This window comes from Sinocyclocheilus grahami, unplaced genomic scaffold (genome assembly GCF_001515645.1).
Source record: "Sinocyclocheilus grahami isolate Dianchi unplaced genomic scaffold, SAMN03320097.WGS_v1.1 scaffold76.1, whole genome shotgun sequence".
Taxonomy (NCBI): Eukaryota; Metazoa; Chordata; class Actinopteri; order Cypriniformes; family Cyprinidae; genus Sinocyclocheilus; species Sinocyclocheilus grahami.
This window is the reverse complement of record NW_015505255.1, coordinates 692477-711501: the sequence shown is the minus strand read 5'-3', so window position 1 is coordinate 711501 and position 19025 is coordinate 692477. Positions and strand designations below refer to the sequence as shown.

General features: G+C 36.5%; 1 protein-coding gene across 1 annotated transcript; it reads right to left on the bottom strand.

Moving 5' to 3' along the window:
* Positions 1-2218: 2218 nt before the first annotated feature.
* On the bottom strand, positions 2219-14756 carry copb1 (COPI coat complex subunit beta 1). The gene is made up of 22 exons (XM_016273136.1): positions 14647-14756; positions 12740-12884; positions 11876-12105; positions 11612-11781; positions 11383-11497; positions 11193-11285; positions 10178-10315; positions 9959-10078; positions 9764-9871; positions 8565-8711; positions 8163-8308; positions 7866-7962; positions 7059-7219; positions 6858-6978; positions 6541-6768; positions 4448-4627; positions 3599-3743; positions 3389-3508; positions 3148-3293; positions 2950-3039; positions 2703-2858; positions 2219-2555 (listed from the first exon to the last, which is right to left on the bottom strand). Exons 2-22 carry the CDS (start codon positions 12828-12830, stop codon positions 2496-2498), a joined length of 2862 nt encoding a protein of 953 aa, XP_016128622.1. The 5' UTR covers positions 12831-12884; positions 14647-14756; the 3' UTR covers positions 2219-2495.
* Between the last annotated feature and the right edge of the window lie 4269 nt (positions 14757-19025).

Below are 19025 nucleotides of genomic sequence, written 5' to 3'. Positions count from 1 at the left end.
TACACATAGATGTGTGCACACACTGTCAGAGCTGTGTGAGATCACTACCATCCTGATTTTGTAGGGGTGGGTAGGGGTGTTAATTTTTCCCCCATAGGTTTTTAACATTCTAAAAGCTCTTTATTCCAAAGATACTACAAGCTAGTCAGTGTATTCAGTAGGTGTAATGTATTCTAAGTTGCATCAGAAGTATTGCAAGTATTACGTGCAACAATAAAACTTTTGTACTTAAGTACTTCTAAAAGCAAGTACTTCTGTACTTTTACTTAAGTAAAAATCTGTCTTTACAACTTTTACTTGTAATAGAGTAATATTTGACCAGCAGTATCTGTACTTTCACTCAAGTAATAGAGTCGAGTACTTTGTCCGCCTCTGCCATTTATCAGTACGGAGTGTGATATTGCTTTTAGAGTTAATAAAATATAATGCGAGATGAAAATGAATACAAAATGACACAAGTACTATAAATTCAAGGAACAAAAACCTCTTAATGCAAAAGTCGAAACTCTGACACCATGACTCACAACGCGGAACAATTCTGTTATTACTATACATGCATGATTAATTGTCACCTACTGTGTTTGTAATATCAAAACAGAAACTGTAGCTATAGCTTTGTCATTTTGTGATTCACCACTCATTTAGTCACTAATTACAAAACGAGGCTAAGCAATCACTGCAGCATTTTCAAAGGGCAATAATACTATAAAACATTCAAACAATTCTACGGCTTTTAAGATTTGCCAGAATACTGATCAATTTCCATATTGTGAAATCCCCATGCAGCATAGAGGTTTATTCTTCTGTTTTACAATCAAATATTGTAAACGTATTGAACATGTTCAAATGTGTGTCTCATGAGAACTAAAGGAGCTGAGAAGTTACAATATAGATCAAAGTCTCATTCTGAAATTGCTTTCTTGGAAAAAAGCTAACGTGTAAAGACATGTCAAAGAAACCAATCAAGCTACAGCTTTGTGTCACTGCTAGATGGAGAGTCTCGAGTGCTTTAATTAGCCTATGAGTTTTGAATAACAGTATAGAATAAAATGGTAATGTCTTCAGTTGTTGCACAATATTTTAAGCGGGGCCTTCATTACATATTATGTGAAAAACTTTATGAAAAGCTGATCCCCTCCAAGTGATAGTGTTTGCTTAGAACGTTATTACCTAATTTTCCCTAGCTATCATTTGATTATATGTGGAACATTTATAACAGTAAGTTTGAGAAACTCATAAAACTCCATTAATGTAATTTTTGTGTAAGTAATGTTCCTCGTATATAAAAGCCTAATGGAATTAAATGCAGGACTTACATAAAGTCACATCAGCACTTTTCACATCCATCTCCAACACCCTACATGAAACTGGAAGCTACTTAAATCTAATGTATCATTTACATCAAGAACTGCCTCCACTGCACTTTAACAGACAATGACTGGTGACCAGGTACAATGCAGTGACTAAATGCACTACCGTTCAAAAGTCTGAGGTCAGTAAGATTTTTTTGTGTGTGTGTGTGTTAAAGTAATACTTTTATTCAGCAAGGATGCATAAACTGATCAAAAGTGACAGTATGAAAAAATATTTATATTATATATAAATGCTGTTCTTCTGAACGTTGTTCATGTGTTAAAAAAAATGAATCACGAGTTCCCCCAAAATATTAAGCAGCTCAACTATTTTTAACGATGATAATAATATAAGAAGATATATTTCTTGAGCTTCAAATCAGCATGTTAGATTCTATGCCACTGAAGACTGGAGTAATGGCTGCTCAAAATTCAGCTGTGCCATCACAATTACATTTTAAAATATTTTAAATGATAATAATACTTAACAATATTATTGTTTTTATTGCACTTTAAACTGTAACGTTTATTCACTTGAAAACGAATGTGCCTCCTTATAAGGCCAAATCTACTTGGGGCAAGGCCACAGCCTTGATGCCTTTGTCCTTAATATTATTATACACTACGCAGACATGAAAGTTATGACTGACCACAAGTCTTATGAGCCTAAGTCATCTAAGAGGCAGGAGACCATAACAAAATTATCAAAATTCCAGAAGGTTTTCTTCAAGAGAACACATCCTTTGTTGTGTCAACTGTGGTTTGAGGGCAGGACTGTTCTTGACTACTTACAAGCGACCCAATTCATAAAAAAGGGTTGTTGTAACACTATTCGTTAACAAGAGAATACAAACGCTTTCGTGATATATGGTGTGCAATGTTTATTGAAACAGATTACAGATTAACACTGGGTCAATCCCTTTTGGAGCAGTTAGGAAGAATCGTGTTGGTAGAAAACGTCAAAATGATCCCCTTTAGACATAGTTTGAAGAGCTTAGATCTTGGCCACAGAGCACTGCATGTGTACGGTAGTCTGGAGAGACACAAAAGAAGCACTAGAGAAAAAAGACAAGACATTGGGGTAACAATAGCGCCTTTTAGTCAAATCTCGCCCTTTCACTCAATGCCCTCAGTCTCTGAAATTTATGCGGCGGTCCTCTTCTGAGAGAGGTTGATTTTATCACCCAGACTCAAAGCCATACCCTATGAAAAAACAAAGAGGAATTATCAATCATGCATAAACTACACAGGCAAATTCAAGAACTGACTGTTGTAAAAAAAAAAAAATCAATTATGACTTTGTAACTGACCATTAAAATAGACAAATGACTATACATAATCCAAATTCACCTGGCTTTTGGCTCGGATGCGAATATGTCCATTGACTGGGGCATCAGGTCCCATGTGGATTGGCTTTTCAATGCTGACGTTTGCAAGGGCATCCTCCCCAAATATAGAGCGGGCATATAGATTTGCTGCCATAAAGCCACAGATGCCGGACAGGGTCTGAGTTACAAAAGCAAAACATGAGATATGAATGAAATAACATTATAACGTCACAGAAGCATTTACTGTTCTCATCGAGTGGGTACTGTACCTTCTCTGGGGTCAAGCACTTCATGTTGGTAGATTTAAGAATGTGTTGAAGGTAGTCGTTCAGATCTATGATGTTGGTGTTGACGGTCACCTTTGTGGAAACAAAACACAGAACAAATTCCAGACATTCCCTCTCACAAAATGGAGATTAACATAGCCATTATCTGCAAAAAGGAATCACCAGACACCCGAGACTTGCCTTATTTTCCCACTCAAATTCAGCCCACATCTGTCTGAACTCGGTGTCTGTGCAGGAGGCCGGCTGAATGTAGTCCATGATATCAATGTGAATGTCGCTGAGGACTACGCAGTTCCTGTCACTGGCTGCTCCTGATACATCATATACTGCAAAACAGGCGGTTTTGTTTATTAAAGTGATTCCAGGTCCCTCCTCAACAACAAAAACTGGTACAGGTTTGAATAAGGACAGCTCCACTAACCTATGTTTCCAAATATGATGCCATTCTCTGTGGAGGCTACTTTCACATTGGCTTTTATGTTGGCAAAGTCGTGAGGAGCCAATGTAAGAGGAGATGGTTTCTCAACCAATTTAAGATCACCTGGAGATTGAAGAACATGTTCAGTAAAACATGCACCAAACACATACAATAGAGTTTTTTTTTTTAAAGGATCAAAGGAACAACTTGTACCAAGTGTTGCCAGCTCCAGGGTACAGTTCTGTAGGGTGTCGCTAGTCTGATTAACAACCAGGACATCCAGGACAATGTCATACTGATTGACATGGACATAAGCTTCTGCGTACACTGGATCTGAGAAACCAGTTAACTGGGTGACCTGGAAGAAAACATGAGACAGCTCAGTGACAATGGTTTTCAACCAGGTGGCTGAGGGCCAATAAGGGGCCTTAAGATAACTTAAAATTACTTAAAATAAGAAAAGTCAAGCTAAAAAGAAAAATTACAATAAAAATAAGCTAAAAATTCTTCTTTTTTTTACTTTATTTAAAAAAAAAACAGGCTTCTTACAGCTCTTAAGGTAGACTAAGTTAAAAAAAAAAAGGGATATTTCTAGACCTGGAGAAATCATATACATTCATTTGTTAAATAGAATAAGATTTTTGAAGAAAATTTAGCTCTTAAAACTTTCAAAATGTAACTATTTTAAATAAATAAAAAAAACCTTCATTACATCTATAAGGGAAGAGGGCCTTCAAATATTGTTGAGGACAAAGGGGGGCCTTAGATTCAAAAAGATTGAGAACCACTAGTCATGGTAATCTAACTGATAAACAAATGCACAAAAATTAAAAAGACCAGAAGCTCACATTTCAAACGAGGATGAGGAGTTAATTTGTACTCCTGCCTGATGTGAGGCATTAACAATTTCCATCAGTTGAACCAACATGCCCTCTGGTGGTCAAAGATGACAAACTACAAGCAACCTTTCCAGTTATGTTTAAGCTTTGCAACTAGTCGTCATCATCATAAAAATATGGCTTGCACAGATTCAAACAGATCCATATAAAATCTTCCAAACACCTTATTAAGTTTGGAGGCCAGAGGGTCTGCGGCTTCTTTCCTCTGAGTATTGCCCATAGCAGCCAGCAGACTGAGCTGGAATTGATCCTCTTTGGATGTCATCTCATTCTTAGCGGTCAGCTGCATGAAGGAGATCGGATCATCTGCCTGAACCGTTACGCTGCGCTTCTCCGACTCTTTCTGGGAACAAATAACACCACGATTAAATATAATGGTCACAAATAAATGAGCAATGATCATCTTTTAATCTGTAAGACAAGATCTGACAATATGTTTGTCTTAGGGATGCATACTACTGAGCTACTACTAATATACTGAGCTCCTGTACTTGTACTCGCTAAAATGCCCCGATACCAAACGCCGATACCACACAGCATGTGTTAAGTGCCATATTCAGACAATGAAACCCCCGACAACAGAACAACAGACAGCAGAATGGAGTTATTAGAGATTAAGGATGTCTACGAAGTATATGTATGCAATGAATATAATGTTAAACATTCAGTATTAATGCCTGTATAGCTGGTGTGCGCGAGCTGATAAACAAAGCACGCTGAGTGGATTAAGCGCGCGGCGGCGCAGATGCGCGAGCTTGTCGAGTGAATATACCTTTCTCACAGACATCACTGGAAAGTTTGTAGTTCGGTCAGATATGCCAAAAACAAGTAAGTAAAACAATGCACAAGTTACTTAACGGTAGAGAGAGAGAGAGCGCCCAGAGAGTGATCTTTATTGATGTTCACTCACTTAGCACATGCATCATTTGGATTAAAACTAAACCGTAAAAATAAGACCATTTATAGGGGCATTCACTATAAACATCATTTATTTTTAACCTTAGGCATACACGACTTTCTGGCGAAAGTGAATCTAGCAGCCTGTGTGAAATGCGCTAGGCTGTACTGTTCTGCATCAGTACAAATACATGCACGCGTTGCGCGTGTTTTGCTTGCTTGAGTGTTTCTGCATTATAGGAGTGTCTTTGGAATATAAATCGCAGCATGTTTCAGATGAAAAAAAAATGTGACTTCTATTTCTGAAAATATCACAGTTAGGAGATTTGAGTGGTTCCCTGCATTATTACAGCAAAGCACGTGATTACAGTACTGAGCCGCTGCAATGGAGCAGCTCTAATGCTATTAAATTAAAGATGATGTACCACAGAGCAAAAAAATGAACAGTGAAAGTAACAAAAACTTGTAAAATACATTTTAATGGGCATAATTAAGTGTGAAAATAACAGAAGGATATACAGTCAAACCAAAAATTATTCAGACAGAGACCAGATATAATTTTTGATATATATTTTTTTTTTACTAGTGGGTGCAGGACACTATAGTTCATTTATGTAAGTGAGGATAGCAAAATAAAGTAAACTGTGACAAATTATACCCAAAATTTCTTCATACAGTGGACTACCAACCAGTAAACCTGATACAAATTTGTGACCAAAAATTATTCAGACCGAGTCTGGGGGAAAAAAAATTGAAGTTGAGGTTTGCATGAAGCTGGATGACAGCATGCCCAGGAGACTATATGCTGTCATTAAGGCTAAGGGTTGCCCGACTAAGTATTGATAGTTGTGTAAATACTGTCATACTAACAGCGGTCTTAATTTTTGGTTGATTGTAATCCATTACATACCTTTCTATCAAAGTTATCTAACATTATCAAGCTGAATTTGTTCTGACACAGTTTAACTCCGAGTTCTTGTGATATTTTATTACCATTTTCAAAACTATAGCTAATAAACTGTGATAATGTGAGAAATGTTGAAAAGGTGTCTGAATAAATTTTGGTTTGACTGTATCTATTTGATAAATGAAGTTAACCAACTAACATTATACATACTCTTTTGGTTTCAGTACCCAATATTTAAAAAATTTACAAATGCAATAAAAATATTGGTATCGGTACTCGTTATCGGCAAGCACCAAAAATAAAAGTATCGGTATCGGGCGAGTACTGGAAAAAGTGGTATCGGTGCATCCCTAGTTTGTCTATATCTTCACATGGATATAACAATACTATAATTATATTATTAGGTTTCTGATTTCACTAACTACCAGGAAGCGATGCAGAAACATGCTTACCTTCTGAGACAGTTTCTCCTCCTCCAGTCTGACAGCGAGCATATGGGACAGAGATCTGCGGCATTCCTTGTTAAAGATGTCATTCATGAGGGGCGAGCACTCGGACAGGACCTTGAGGCACAGTGAGATCCGGTCCACATCATCATCTGTGATGGGCTTCTTGGGTAGAGATGACTTGCCAAGATGGAGCACAGTGGCCATGATCAACATAGCCTCAGCAACAAATGACTAAAGGCAGAGAAAAAAAAAACATTTATTCCACCACAAATAAACACATGAATAATTACAGTTTAGTCACTGTTTTAAACTGAACTTACATTTTGCCTTTTTTTGTCCTCGGCAAGGGCAACATAGCGCAAGGCCACTTTGGTGAGGGTGGTGGCCAATGAGGCAGCAACGTAAAAGTCTCCATCCATCAGGAAACCCCTCAGAGGAGGCCTACAGAATAAAGGGATAATTTAGAAATGTAATACGGAGGATAATCTCCATAATGTATCAGTAAGAGGGGAGATAATCACCTATCCTCTTCTTTTTTGGATGGTCTGGAGGTGCTCAGGGCACTCTGAGTGACGTAAGTGCCCATTTCTGTCACCAGCTTAGGAGCTGGAGCTGCAGTCACCTCCTCCTCAGGTTTCACCTCTCCAGCCTCCTTTTTCAACTCATTTTCCACAATAGGGATCTGAATAAAAAGAAAGATCTTAATTTAAAACAAATGTTTGAGAGCACTGTGAGGTGTAGTAACATTAATAAAGAATGCTTATCCCATTTTTTGTATATTTTATAACACTTTAGTTGTTTTATATGTGTATTATACACTACTGTGAACTTTTCTGCAAACCTGCATATTTTAATATATTACTATTATACATATTATTAGTAGAAGAAATAATAATGTTACATTCAGGGCTCCCACACTTTTGACAAATTAACTCATCTATGACTTTTAAAGTCATCTTTAGTTTTGAAAAATTAATTTACAGTGATCACACTCGTTATTCGTTATAATAGTTCCTAGCCAAAGAAAGTTTCTCACTTTCATATTGACTACAGAACTGTCCGTGATCTTTTAAGATATTATTAATTTTCAAGAATTTTCCAGGCCTGGAAAATCACATTTGTGAAATTTCCAGATATTTCCAGAAACATGAGAAGTACCATCATTTTTATTTTCCAATACAACACTATTGAACCCTAAAGCCTTTGACTCAATTTCATTCAACTTAATATGTTTACTAATGTTAACAGTGTTAATTTGCTGCTTGTTCCAGACAGGTGTTAATGATGAGCCCTGAACTTAAAGCAATATGAACTGCTGCCCTACAGACCTCTCCCAAAGATCTGCGGACTTCTGTCATGACACTCTGGATGTCTTCTTTAGTGCTGCAATATTCACCCAAAATCCACAGAGCTCCTCTGTAAATCCTGCAACAGAAAAGTCCTCATTTAAAATCACTGCAATGCATCATGATCCCTTTTATAACCCCAATCGAGTCAAAGTACTATTAAGCAGTCCAGAATAATAGACCAATTAATTTTTAATACAGATGATTTACGCAATTTAATACATATGATTTACGCAAATGATCAAACTTCTAATGAAGCAGTTAAGCAGCATTTCTTACTTGACCGTCTTGATAGCGTGAAAGACCTCTAGCATCTTCTCAATGATGAGAGGTCTAAGGTTGTCAAACCTCTGAATCGCCTCACGCACAAACTCCAGCACGTCGGCTGCGGCCGCCTCGTTAGTGTCACTCAGGAACTCCATCAGCTGTGGCCACACACAAAACACAAATAGTACATTTAAGAGCAAAGATGAGAACAGTGAGTTTGTTAATCATGAGAACATCTAAAAGGGCTAGCTGTATTAACAGTAAATTCAATTCTGAACATTTCAATTCTGTAACTTCAATTCAATTCGTTTTATAACAAAATGCTGCATTAATCAATTCTGTTGCTAGTAATGAATGTTTTGAAACAGCTGAAATGCATCAAAAGAGGTCAGAGCGTTCACTCAACAGCCGTACCACAGGGATGACATTGGCTGCCATGTCAGGGAAGCGCACGCTACAGGAGTGGAGAGTGCGAACAAGCAGCTGCCTGTACTTGTCTGTGTCCTCATGCTCAGTCACATTGTTGGTTTTGATGACTTCTTTCTTTAGCACTATAACCAGCTGCAAAAAAATAACAATTCAGGTCCTTTGCTTGAATCGGAAAGATGATTTGACATTAAATAGTAGGGCTGTGCAAAAAATCGAATGCGATTTTCATGCGAATCTCGTCAGTAAAGCCGCCTCTGGTGTAGCTTGTCAGTGATCTATGGCTCTGTGTAGTAAATGCCGCTCCATCTGAAAGCACGTGCTGGAGATTTACTACTAATTACCAGAAGCGGCTTTACTGACGAGATTTACATGAAAATCGCATTCGATTTTTTGCACAGCCCTATTAAATAGTAATTATTTACCACTGCATGAAAAACTTTTTTTGTTTAGTTTTTACATATAATGAGAGAGTAAATAGGGATCCAGGATGTCAAGCTCTAAAATTATATATAAAAACACCAGAATATGGCACATAAATCAGTGATCACACTAGACCAGGAGTGGCGAACGTCGGTCCTGGAGAGCTGCAGCCCTGTAGAGTTTTGCTTCAACCCTAATCAAGCACACCTGAACAAGCTAGTCAAGGTCTGAACGGTTACTAGGACACTACAGGCAGGTGAGTTTTAATTAGGGTTGGAGCTGAACTATGCAGGGCTGCGGCTCTCCAGGACCGGAGTTCGCCACCCCTGCACTAGACTTTAAAAAATTTGACATTTCTTCACACTTGATATGACATCATGCTCTGTGGCACCTCTTATTTCAAACTTAAAAATAACAAACTGAAGTTTCCTGAACTTTGGAATGTATAAAAATGTGAAACTTCTTTGCATGAGCTTGAGTTTCCGGTCTTCCATATTTGCATGCATATAAATGGAAGTCCACAGAACTAAATGTGCAGTGTGACCACCCCACCCCACTCAGATGGACTACTTTTATAGTGCCTTTTTGGCCGTATAAAGTCCCTGTAAATGTTCCCTTTATTACATGGAAAAGAGAGGCCAATACATTTTTCCTTTCCCCTTTTAAAAAAAAAGCATATCATAAAGGTTTGTAACGACATGAATAAATGATAATGTTAGTTTCTGGGTGAACAATCCTTTTAAATGGAAGGTATTGACACATACCTCTTCTACATTGCGGGATGACACCAGGTCCAGGGCAAGCTGTAGGGTCTTCTTGCGGACCTCAAGATCAGGAGTGGTCAAAACCCTCAGAATATCCATCACAAGGTCCTATGTATAAGACACAGCAACAAGCTTACTGCTAGGTTTCACTTGTGGAATGAATGTCTCCAAACGAGGTGATGCACTCATGTGTACCTGCAGCACACGCTCATGTGTAGGATGTTCCTTCAGCTCGATCAGTCGGTCCAGAACAATGAGCTTAACGTTGTTGTCACTCTCTTTAATGATCAGATCAATGTAGCACTGAGCAGCAGCCTGAAACACAAAAAGAACATGCAAACAATGCCCTTCAACTTCCATTTACCACCATGCAGAAAAAGTATATGAGAGCAACTGTGGAGTTAGATGCTGTACCTTAATGGCAGTGGGAGCGCTGGACAGAGTAACCAGAGTTCCAGCTGCTTCATATTTTACAGCAGGACTGGATGACTGCAGCAGGTTGTAGATACAACGGATGAAACGAGCTCTCTCTGTGGGGTTGGCATGGCAGACCTAAACAAATTTAAGAATGTAAAATAGACACTGAGAATGCGTTTAAGACCATCTGGCAGTATGCAGGGTGCGTAAAGCGGAAGCGCTTAGAATTTGATTGAACAACAGGGATAACTGTGCTGTTGAAGACAGCATTTCTGTAATAAAATAGTACATCCAAAATAGAAATTGATGATTTGACGTTGGCTACAAGATACAAATAAGAAATACCCATAAACATGTTGTTTTTAAGAAGCCTTTATTTATATATATATACATACATACATACACACACACACACACACACAAGAAACTAAATAGTGAAATTAATGGACATTTAGGGTTGTAAAATCCCACCCCTACAGTACAAAATGTAAGGATAAAGTGGTGAAAGTTGTGTGTAAATGAAGTTATCTGACTGTTTAAACACTGTAATAAATATTCACATCCAAGCACTTATTTATTTATATTAAATATTATTTGTTTGTAAACCCAAAGTATAATCTGGGCATAAGCCTTGTCAAAGCCTTTCCCATCACTAGACATATAGAAGTAAAATAAAAGAAACCCTGATGTCAAATACTTGCTTTGTAATTAGATGTTCCAAACCTACTAAGAATTGTGTCAGCTATCTGGTGTCATTTTGTGAGACTACAAGCTGTGGCAGTTAATGTGCAAATATTTTCCCCAAAAAAACGGTTGTTGAGATCAATTTCAGAGTGTCAGCTACTGTTATGCATTGTTTTTACCCATATTTAGTCAGAGTTAAGTATTATTTAATTTGTTTATACTGAAGTTGCAGTTCCACTATGCTGGGTCTCTGAGGGTTAAACAAGAATGACTTGTGAAGATAGAAGATAGATAGTACTGTGAATAGTATTGTGAATAAACAACTCGCCTTATAAATCAGTTCCACGATAACAAGCTGTAGAATGTCTCCGAAAGTATGCACCTGATCAATACAGGTGCTAAGGTAGTCCAAAGCTCTATCCTGCAATAATTATTAGAAGAACATGAACGTAGTTTCACGAGATTCACATTCTTGTACTAAAAAATATAACTTGTAAAACTATAATAAGACTATGTACCTGATCTGCATGAATCAGCATCATAAAAGCATTTCTCTTGCAGCTTGCATCTTTCTCATTTACGAGAAAATCATGAATCAACTCAGGGGCGTCTGGGATCAAATGCTCAAAGTTCCTAAAAAATAAAATAATAATAATAATAATATATATATATATATATAAATAATAATGATAAAAGTCTTTGATATTTGTTTCTTGCTTGTGCGTACACAAAGATCCATCAACACACCTGTAGATAGTGTAGATGGCCAGGACTGCATTGCGGCGTACATAGCTGTGACGATGCTCCAGACAGGCACGGATCGCTGGCATGAGGGGCTCCAGCAGCTCAGATTCCTTCAGCTTGCACAGGAAGCGCAGGGTGGAGCCACGGATGAACTCATTGGGATGCTGGAGATCCTATGATGCATAACACAGATGGCATATTTGAACAAAGAAATACACACAATATACCTCTTTACAATAAACATTAAGTTGCATATTTCATGCCTACCTTCCTGTAGGCATCACAGACCAAGATCATCTCCTGAAGAAGTTTGCCATCAGGAGTCGTTTTGGGAACAATTTCCCAAAAAACTAGTAATAGTTTCTTAATTGTGTGGTCCTGAAGAGGCAGCACAAACCGAATAATGGTCATTAATAGGCCTGGAAGTTTCTCTCCATTCAGGATCATGATGATGACCTTTTTCAAAGCCTCTGTCTTGGCTTTGATTTCCCCCTTTTCTGTTGTGACAAAAATAAAAGAGGAAAACTGTTACACATGTTTACGACCTTTCGAATATTTGGGGTCAGTAAAATCATTTTAAAATGAAATTAGAACTTTTATTCAGTAAGGACACATTCAATTGATCAAAAGTGACAGCAAAGACTTGTGTTATAGTGTTATAAAAGATTTTGATTTCAAATAAATGCGGTTCTTTTGAACTTTCATTAAAAAAAAATCCTGAAAAAAGACAGTTTCCACTAAACAGCAGCACAAGTGTTTTCAACTGTGCTAAAAAATAATACATGTTTTTGAGCACCAAATCAGCATATTAGAATGATTTCTGAAGCTCATGTGACTCTGAAGACTGGAGCAATGGGGCTCATGACAATTCAGCTTTGCCATCACAAGAACAAATGACATTTTAAAATACATGTAGAAAATTACATTGTAATAATATTTGATTATAATAATTATTTTACTGCATTTTGATCAAATATATGCAACCCTAGTGAACATAAGAGACTTCTTTCAAAAACTTTTGAAAAACCTTACCAACCCCAAACTTTTAAAATGGCATGCGTTGCACGTTAATATAAATTCACATTTAATAAATGTAATTTTATTTAATAAACTACCCCACATGAATATTACCTAAATCAGTTTTCAAGCTGACTTCTGATGGTGGTTCAGAGTCATTGGTGACATTGATGAGTGTGTAACACACATTCTCCGCGGCTGTCATTATGTCAGCTCTTTTTTCTCTTCAAGAGACTCCACTCAGAGAGAATGAGTTTTCCTGAAACACAGGTTACAACACATCACTAAAAGTTCAAATGAATAGTCAAATATATGACAACGCTATCGGTATGAGGTATATTGTTTGGTAGTTTTATGTTCATGCATATGCATAAAGTGACCAGACCACTAGCTCAAAGCACTATATAAATTCATATAAATTGTAGAGGTCGACCGATGTATCGGTTTTGCCGATTAATCGGCACCGATAGTTGATTGCTGGAACTATCGGTTATCTGCAAATATCCATGTCGATAGTTTTCCGGGCGGCCTCTAGTGGTTGAAATCACTGACAGCACGTGCTGTTTGTTTAGACACGTGATACTGCACGCTGAACAGAGCGGGAAACTTCAGACGCGGATTTAAATGCAGCCAACAGAAAATCCTGCCGCGCCACAGAGCGTCATTCACATATTTTTCCTTTAAAATACATTATATTAGTCCCGAATCGTTGTTTATGCACATAATGAATTGTGTATTGTGCATTTTCAGCAAAACGTTTGTCTTTCTGTGGCTCTAATAAAGTCTGTGTGCTTCATTTATAGAGCTATAATATAGATCGCGCTTTCTCTTTCCGTTTGCTCCGTTTTCTAAACACCGAACTTCAAACTCATCCATGCCAAATTGTTCATTCTTGAAGTAAACTTGTGTCCGTTTGGTGATTAAATAAACTGTTTTAGACCGCTGCTCGAGTTGAACGCGACGCGTCGGGAGTGTGTGTGATACCGGTGAGTTCTCCTAGAGTCAGCGCTGCGCTTTTATTTTGATTAGATGATCAAGTGTTCAAGAATAGAAGCAGTTAAAGTGTGAGAGTATACATAAACTATCCATATGTATATAATTTTAATGCTATAGCCTTTGTGTATATATTTAAAGATGTGCATCTTTAAGCATGACAGTTGAAATGAAATGGTAACACTTTAAAATAAGAGTCCATTTGTAGCATTAAGATTAATGAAAGCCGTGTACGTATTGTTCCTTGTTAGAGTGTTAATTTCAACATTTACCATTACTAAAATTTTTTACTCCTACTACTAGTATGGTTCAGTACTGTTTTTGTTAATAAAGCACTATTTTAGTTTTTGTTCAGTATCAATTTTAAAACTATCGGTTAATCAATCGGTATCGGCCAGTGTGGTCCAACCTAGCTATCTGTATCGGCAAAATGCACTATCGGTCGACCTCTAATAAATTGTTCGTTTTCATAAGTAAAACCTTTTGTTATTATCAAAAACACAGGTCGCACCTTTAAATGATTACCATATCCACGCACCTTGTATTTACGTACCATTCCAAAGCACTTCAAAGACCACTATGGTACTTCCACTGTATATGTATAACTACATGAATTTTAGGTGATTTCAGGGTCTCCTCTGTTAACAAGAATTTTTATATCAATATCCCTTCAGAAGTCTCAAGGTCTGCGGCCGCACAGTATTCATTGAATTAGCAGCTAGTTTACCAGCCGTGGCAGAAGACCAATTTGCACCATGTTGTGCAGTTATTATAAATAAATAGCGTATTAATATCCCCACTGCTGTTTGATAATACATCTTGATAACGGACTTAAGGTTATACAGTTATATTATTGATTGCGTGATCGTTCGATATCACTGCTACAGTAGCAGCTAGCACGCTAACAGTTTGCGACCAAACCTAACACAGACGACCAGCGCTTCCGTGCTCGAAGCAGCTCAAAATAACAACAAAGCTGTCTCTTATTTAGGTGCTCTTTTGTAAAGCTGCCAATTGATTAACGTTACCTTTCGAACAGGTCTAAGGTCTCTCTCTTCTTCTGTGTGCGCATCCGTGTCTGGAGAGATTCTGATCCTTCCGAATGACGTGGAACCTGACTGCCTTGGCCACATCAATACTACAGCGAGCCAGAAGGATCAAACCGCACGGCGCGTTACGCAAACGCGAACGTTTGTTGCAAAGTAGACTAGAGTTGTGTATGTGTTTGTGATTATGTTATGCTTGTTTATTCTGGAATATTACACTTACATTTCCCTGTGGTTTGTTTGCCATCCGCCTTAAAACACCAGAAGAAGAAGAAGAAGAAGAAGAAGAAATTCCCCTGTGTTAGTCAAGATAAGGAAAAATAACACACGCTATTTGTATATTTATTGGTGTGAAAAGACGTTTTTATAGTTAACTAAAACTAAAACCATAAAAATAAATACAAATAAAATATAATAACCTAAATATATTTCATTTCAGCTATTTTTTTTACCTTTTCTTGGTGTACTAAAATAACTGCTAAAAACTATAGGCATATTTAAAATGACTATACCTTTAACTAAAATTGAAACGAAAATGGAAAATAGAAATATTTTTTACAATTGGAATAATATTGGACTGTTGAATGTTATATATTATATTCATATTTACAATGCAAAATGTTTGAGAAAATTTATATACATTTTGAATTTAATCAAATTTAAAGAGATTTAAAGAAGAATTTCTTGTATTGTTCTAATGCCCATATACCTCTGTTATATGTTATAAATGTATTCATATTTATCATATAATACAATTTATAACTTATATTTTATTAAGGTACACTGTAAGAATAAAATCTGTGGGAAAATGGAAAAAGTACTGGTAATTTTCTGCCAGGACTTTTTTTTTCATTCAGTTTTTAGACATTTCCTGTAACAAAACACAATACAGTATAATGTGTCATTCAAAATACAGGGAAAAAACTGTAAAAATCAATTAAGACCTTCATACCCTCAAATTAACACAGTATTTTTGTGACTTTTTTAAAGTGTAGCACATACACATTTGTTTATGCATATAATATCATGGCCCCCTGCATATGGGGTGCTGTGTGTACATTAATGAGGAAAAAAATGAACTCAAATGATTTTAGCAAATGGCTGCAATATAACAAAGAGTGAAAAATTTAAGGGGGTCTGAATACTTTCCGTACCCACTGTATGTCTATATTTCTATAGACATTACCAGTTCCATAAAAGCTTGGAAGATACATTAGTGTACATGATCCTCACATGAGAATGACTGGTGGTTTTATTGACTTGTCTCCTCAACCACTTTACTTGTGCAGTTGGAATCATGGAAAAGCTCTTAAGATAGCTATGGGGATTGCAGCACAGAAGTAAAGTAAATGAGGTCCATTTCAATGCATTATGGAGCCAGCATTAGTCTCCAGCATTTGAGATCATAAATGAACCATAATACAAGAACCACAATTTCAAACCAATTTTCCAGCCAAGTGCATAAATTGTTCTTGCTCTTCAATATGGAATAAATATATTACATTTTCATAAACTTCGATATCTCGATCTTTTTACAAATGTGAGTCATCTTAAGACCATTATAAAACATTCTTTGTGTTCACGCTTCGAAGGAAACACTACAACTTTGTTCAGAATACAGGTTATTTTTACCTAAAGCATTGGCATCGGAGGGACTTTCCCTCTTTATAACATTTGTTTTAGGAAAGGGAAAAGGTGTTGACTGAGCAAAGACAAAAGGATCATGGGCCAATCTTATTTTCTACTTTATATTACTTGTCTTATAATCTCTAAATCAGTTAGTTAATAAAATAAAAGCTTCAGTATTATCACTGAATGTTACAGAAGTCTTCAAGTTGTAACCTTGAATTAAAATAATGCTCAAAAAGAATATGATATGATACACTAACAAAATTTTCTTAAAGGTACTGCAGGGGTCTGTGGACATATCGATTTGCAATAAGAGAGATTTCTCTAAAAAAATATATGAAGAGTTTATTTGCAAAAAGAGATAACTGTTTTTTTTTAAGTCATGTTTTTTTTATTATGCACTCTAAGAAATGCTGGGTTGTTTCAACCCAATGTTGGATCAAATATGGACTAACCCAACTGTTGGGTTAAAAAGCTCATTTAAAAATGTAACCAAAATTTAACCCAACAGTTGGGTTTGTCCATATTTGACCCAACATTGGGTTGAAACAACCCAGCATTTTTTAGAGTGTGTTATTATGTTTTATTGTTTTAGTTAGCTGTATTTTATTTTTTTTACTTAAATCAAAATAACCCAACTGCAGTTTGATTGAGATTAATTGGAATGCACAATGAAAGCACATGATTTTTGAAAACTGTTAAATGAGTTATCTGTTTTTGCAAAAGAACTCTTCATATAGCCTATTTATAAACACTACTTGGCTAACACATCAGTTAAGGCATTGTTAATCCTTTAATGTTACTTAATAAAAAATACAATTCTTCATGTTCACAGTGCATTAGCTAACGTTAACAGTCACAGACACAAATTTGGTTGGTATTTGGTGATATCATCTTTGGTTGATTTTTGCTTTTATAGAGGACATTGTAAAGAATGCAAAGGTCACTGAGAAAATTAGCATAATGTAATAATGATGAGATATTATAGGCTACAGCGTTATATATAAAACACAATAATATTAGGGGGTTCCTCACCCGACTAAGACTCAGGATCCCCATCTTTGGTAAGAAACAGTTGACAACTCAGCTGTAGCATAATGTCAATGTTAGTGACCTCTTGTGGTGCTTATGCATTGAAACCATAAGGGCCTATTGTCTCATTGTTGCCGAAAACGTAGAAGATAGATAGTCAACACTAGCCTATTTACGTGACTGAGTAGTGACTTAGCTCAATCATATGCTACAATCGTAGATATAAACAAACAATAAAGACAACGTATGTAGCCTATAGATACACACGACTCCAAAGTTTCTAATGATATACACTCACTCACTCACACACACACATAGGATACACATATGCATTGTTATATATTTTCCACATATAGATAGCCTATACTTCAACATTCTTTAGTATTGTCCAAGCACCACATTAAGGCTAGGAAAAAATAACTAGAAATGAAAGATACAGACATAAATTGAAGGCGGCGCGGTTTGGCTGCGTCTATGTCTCTCGCGCTCTAGTCATTGTTACAAATTGTCGCACCTAGACGGCGACATAGAGCTCGAGTCTGCTCAAAAACAACAACATTTCAGCCTCTTTTCCTCCTGGCCAAAATGCCTGAGCACGTTTGAGTGACCATGGAGCGCGTTTGCCGTCATGTAGTGAAAGGTTGACACGCGGAGGATTTATCTCGGAGCTTCCTTCTCTACTTGCTTGCACATAAGGCCATTCACGTTGTGCTTCAAGTGATTTGAGTGTGCTTTGAATGAGTGCACTGTTCCAGTCACGCTCATGAATTGAGGTTTCAGTATGACCAGTTTCAGACGTTATTTGACCTGCAAGCACCTGTTCTTACTGAGCAGTAGCATCAGTTCTCCCTCACATGGGATCTGTAAGGACACCTGGAAACAAAATCTCAAGTTAGAAAGAAAGTAAATGGAATTTGCTATGTATGAACTCCATCTTATCCTAGTTTGAATTGCGGCAGTTGGTGCTTATTGAGACAAATATATTTAAATTTTACTTTTGCATTTGACGTTGAAGTGATGAGAGCTTTCATAATGCATAAAACAACAAATCATTCTATCATCAATCCATTAAATATTTACCCCATTAATGCATTTTTTAAAATGCATCCTACTCTGTATAATTTTATGCAATAAAATGTGTGGGCCTCATCTTATCAAAAGGGAGCTGGAGAAGTTCACTTTGAAGTTGCACATTGAACACTGATGTCTATGTGCGTGCTCATTTTTATTTAGCCTAGTTATTTATTGAAGCAGAGTTGTTGTTTTTGTGCAACTTTTTCTCAGTTTGAGTCATGATATGATATGAGAGACACAAGTTTCTCATTCTGATTCTCTCTGACTGTTTTTGATCGTTAAGCTTTTTTCTTTTATTCGTGCTCTCACACAATCCTGTTTAGATAGACCTCGTGAACAGCTTTTGTTTTTCCTCCCAAAGTGCTGCTTGGGCTTAATTTTAAGGAATGCATTATATTAGCATTAGTATTTTCTCATTTAACATGGCTATTCATTATTATTATTATAATAATAACAATATTATATTTTATGTTAAGTTACAACTTTTAGTAAAAATATACGCAACTCTAGTAAATGTATTATACTCTGAGTGAAGTTGATCTGCATAAAACAATATTTTTTGGGTACACAACAAAATAAGCTGTTTATATATTATATATATATATATATATATATATATATATATA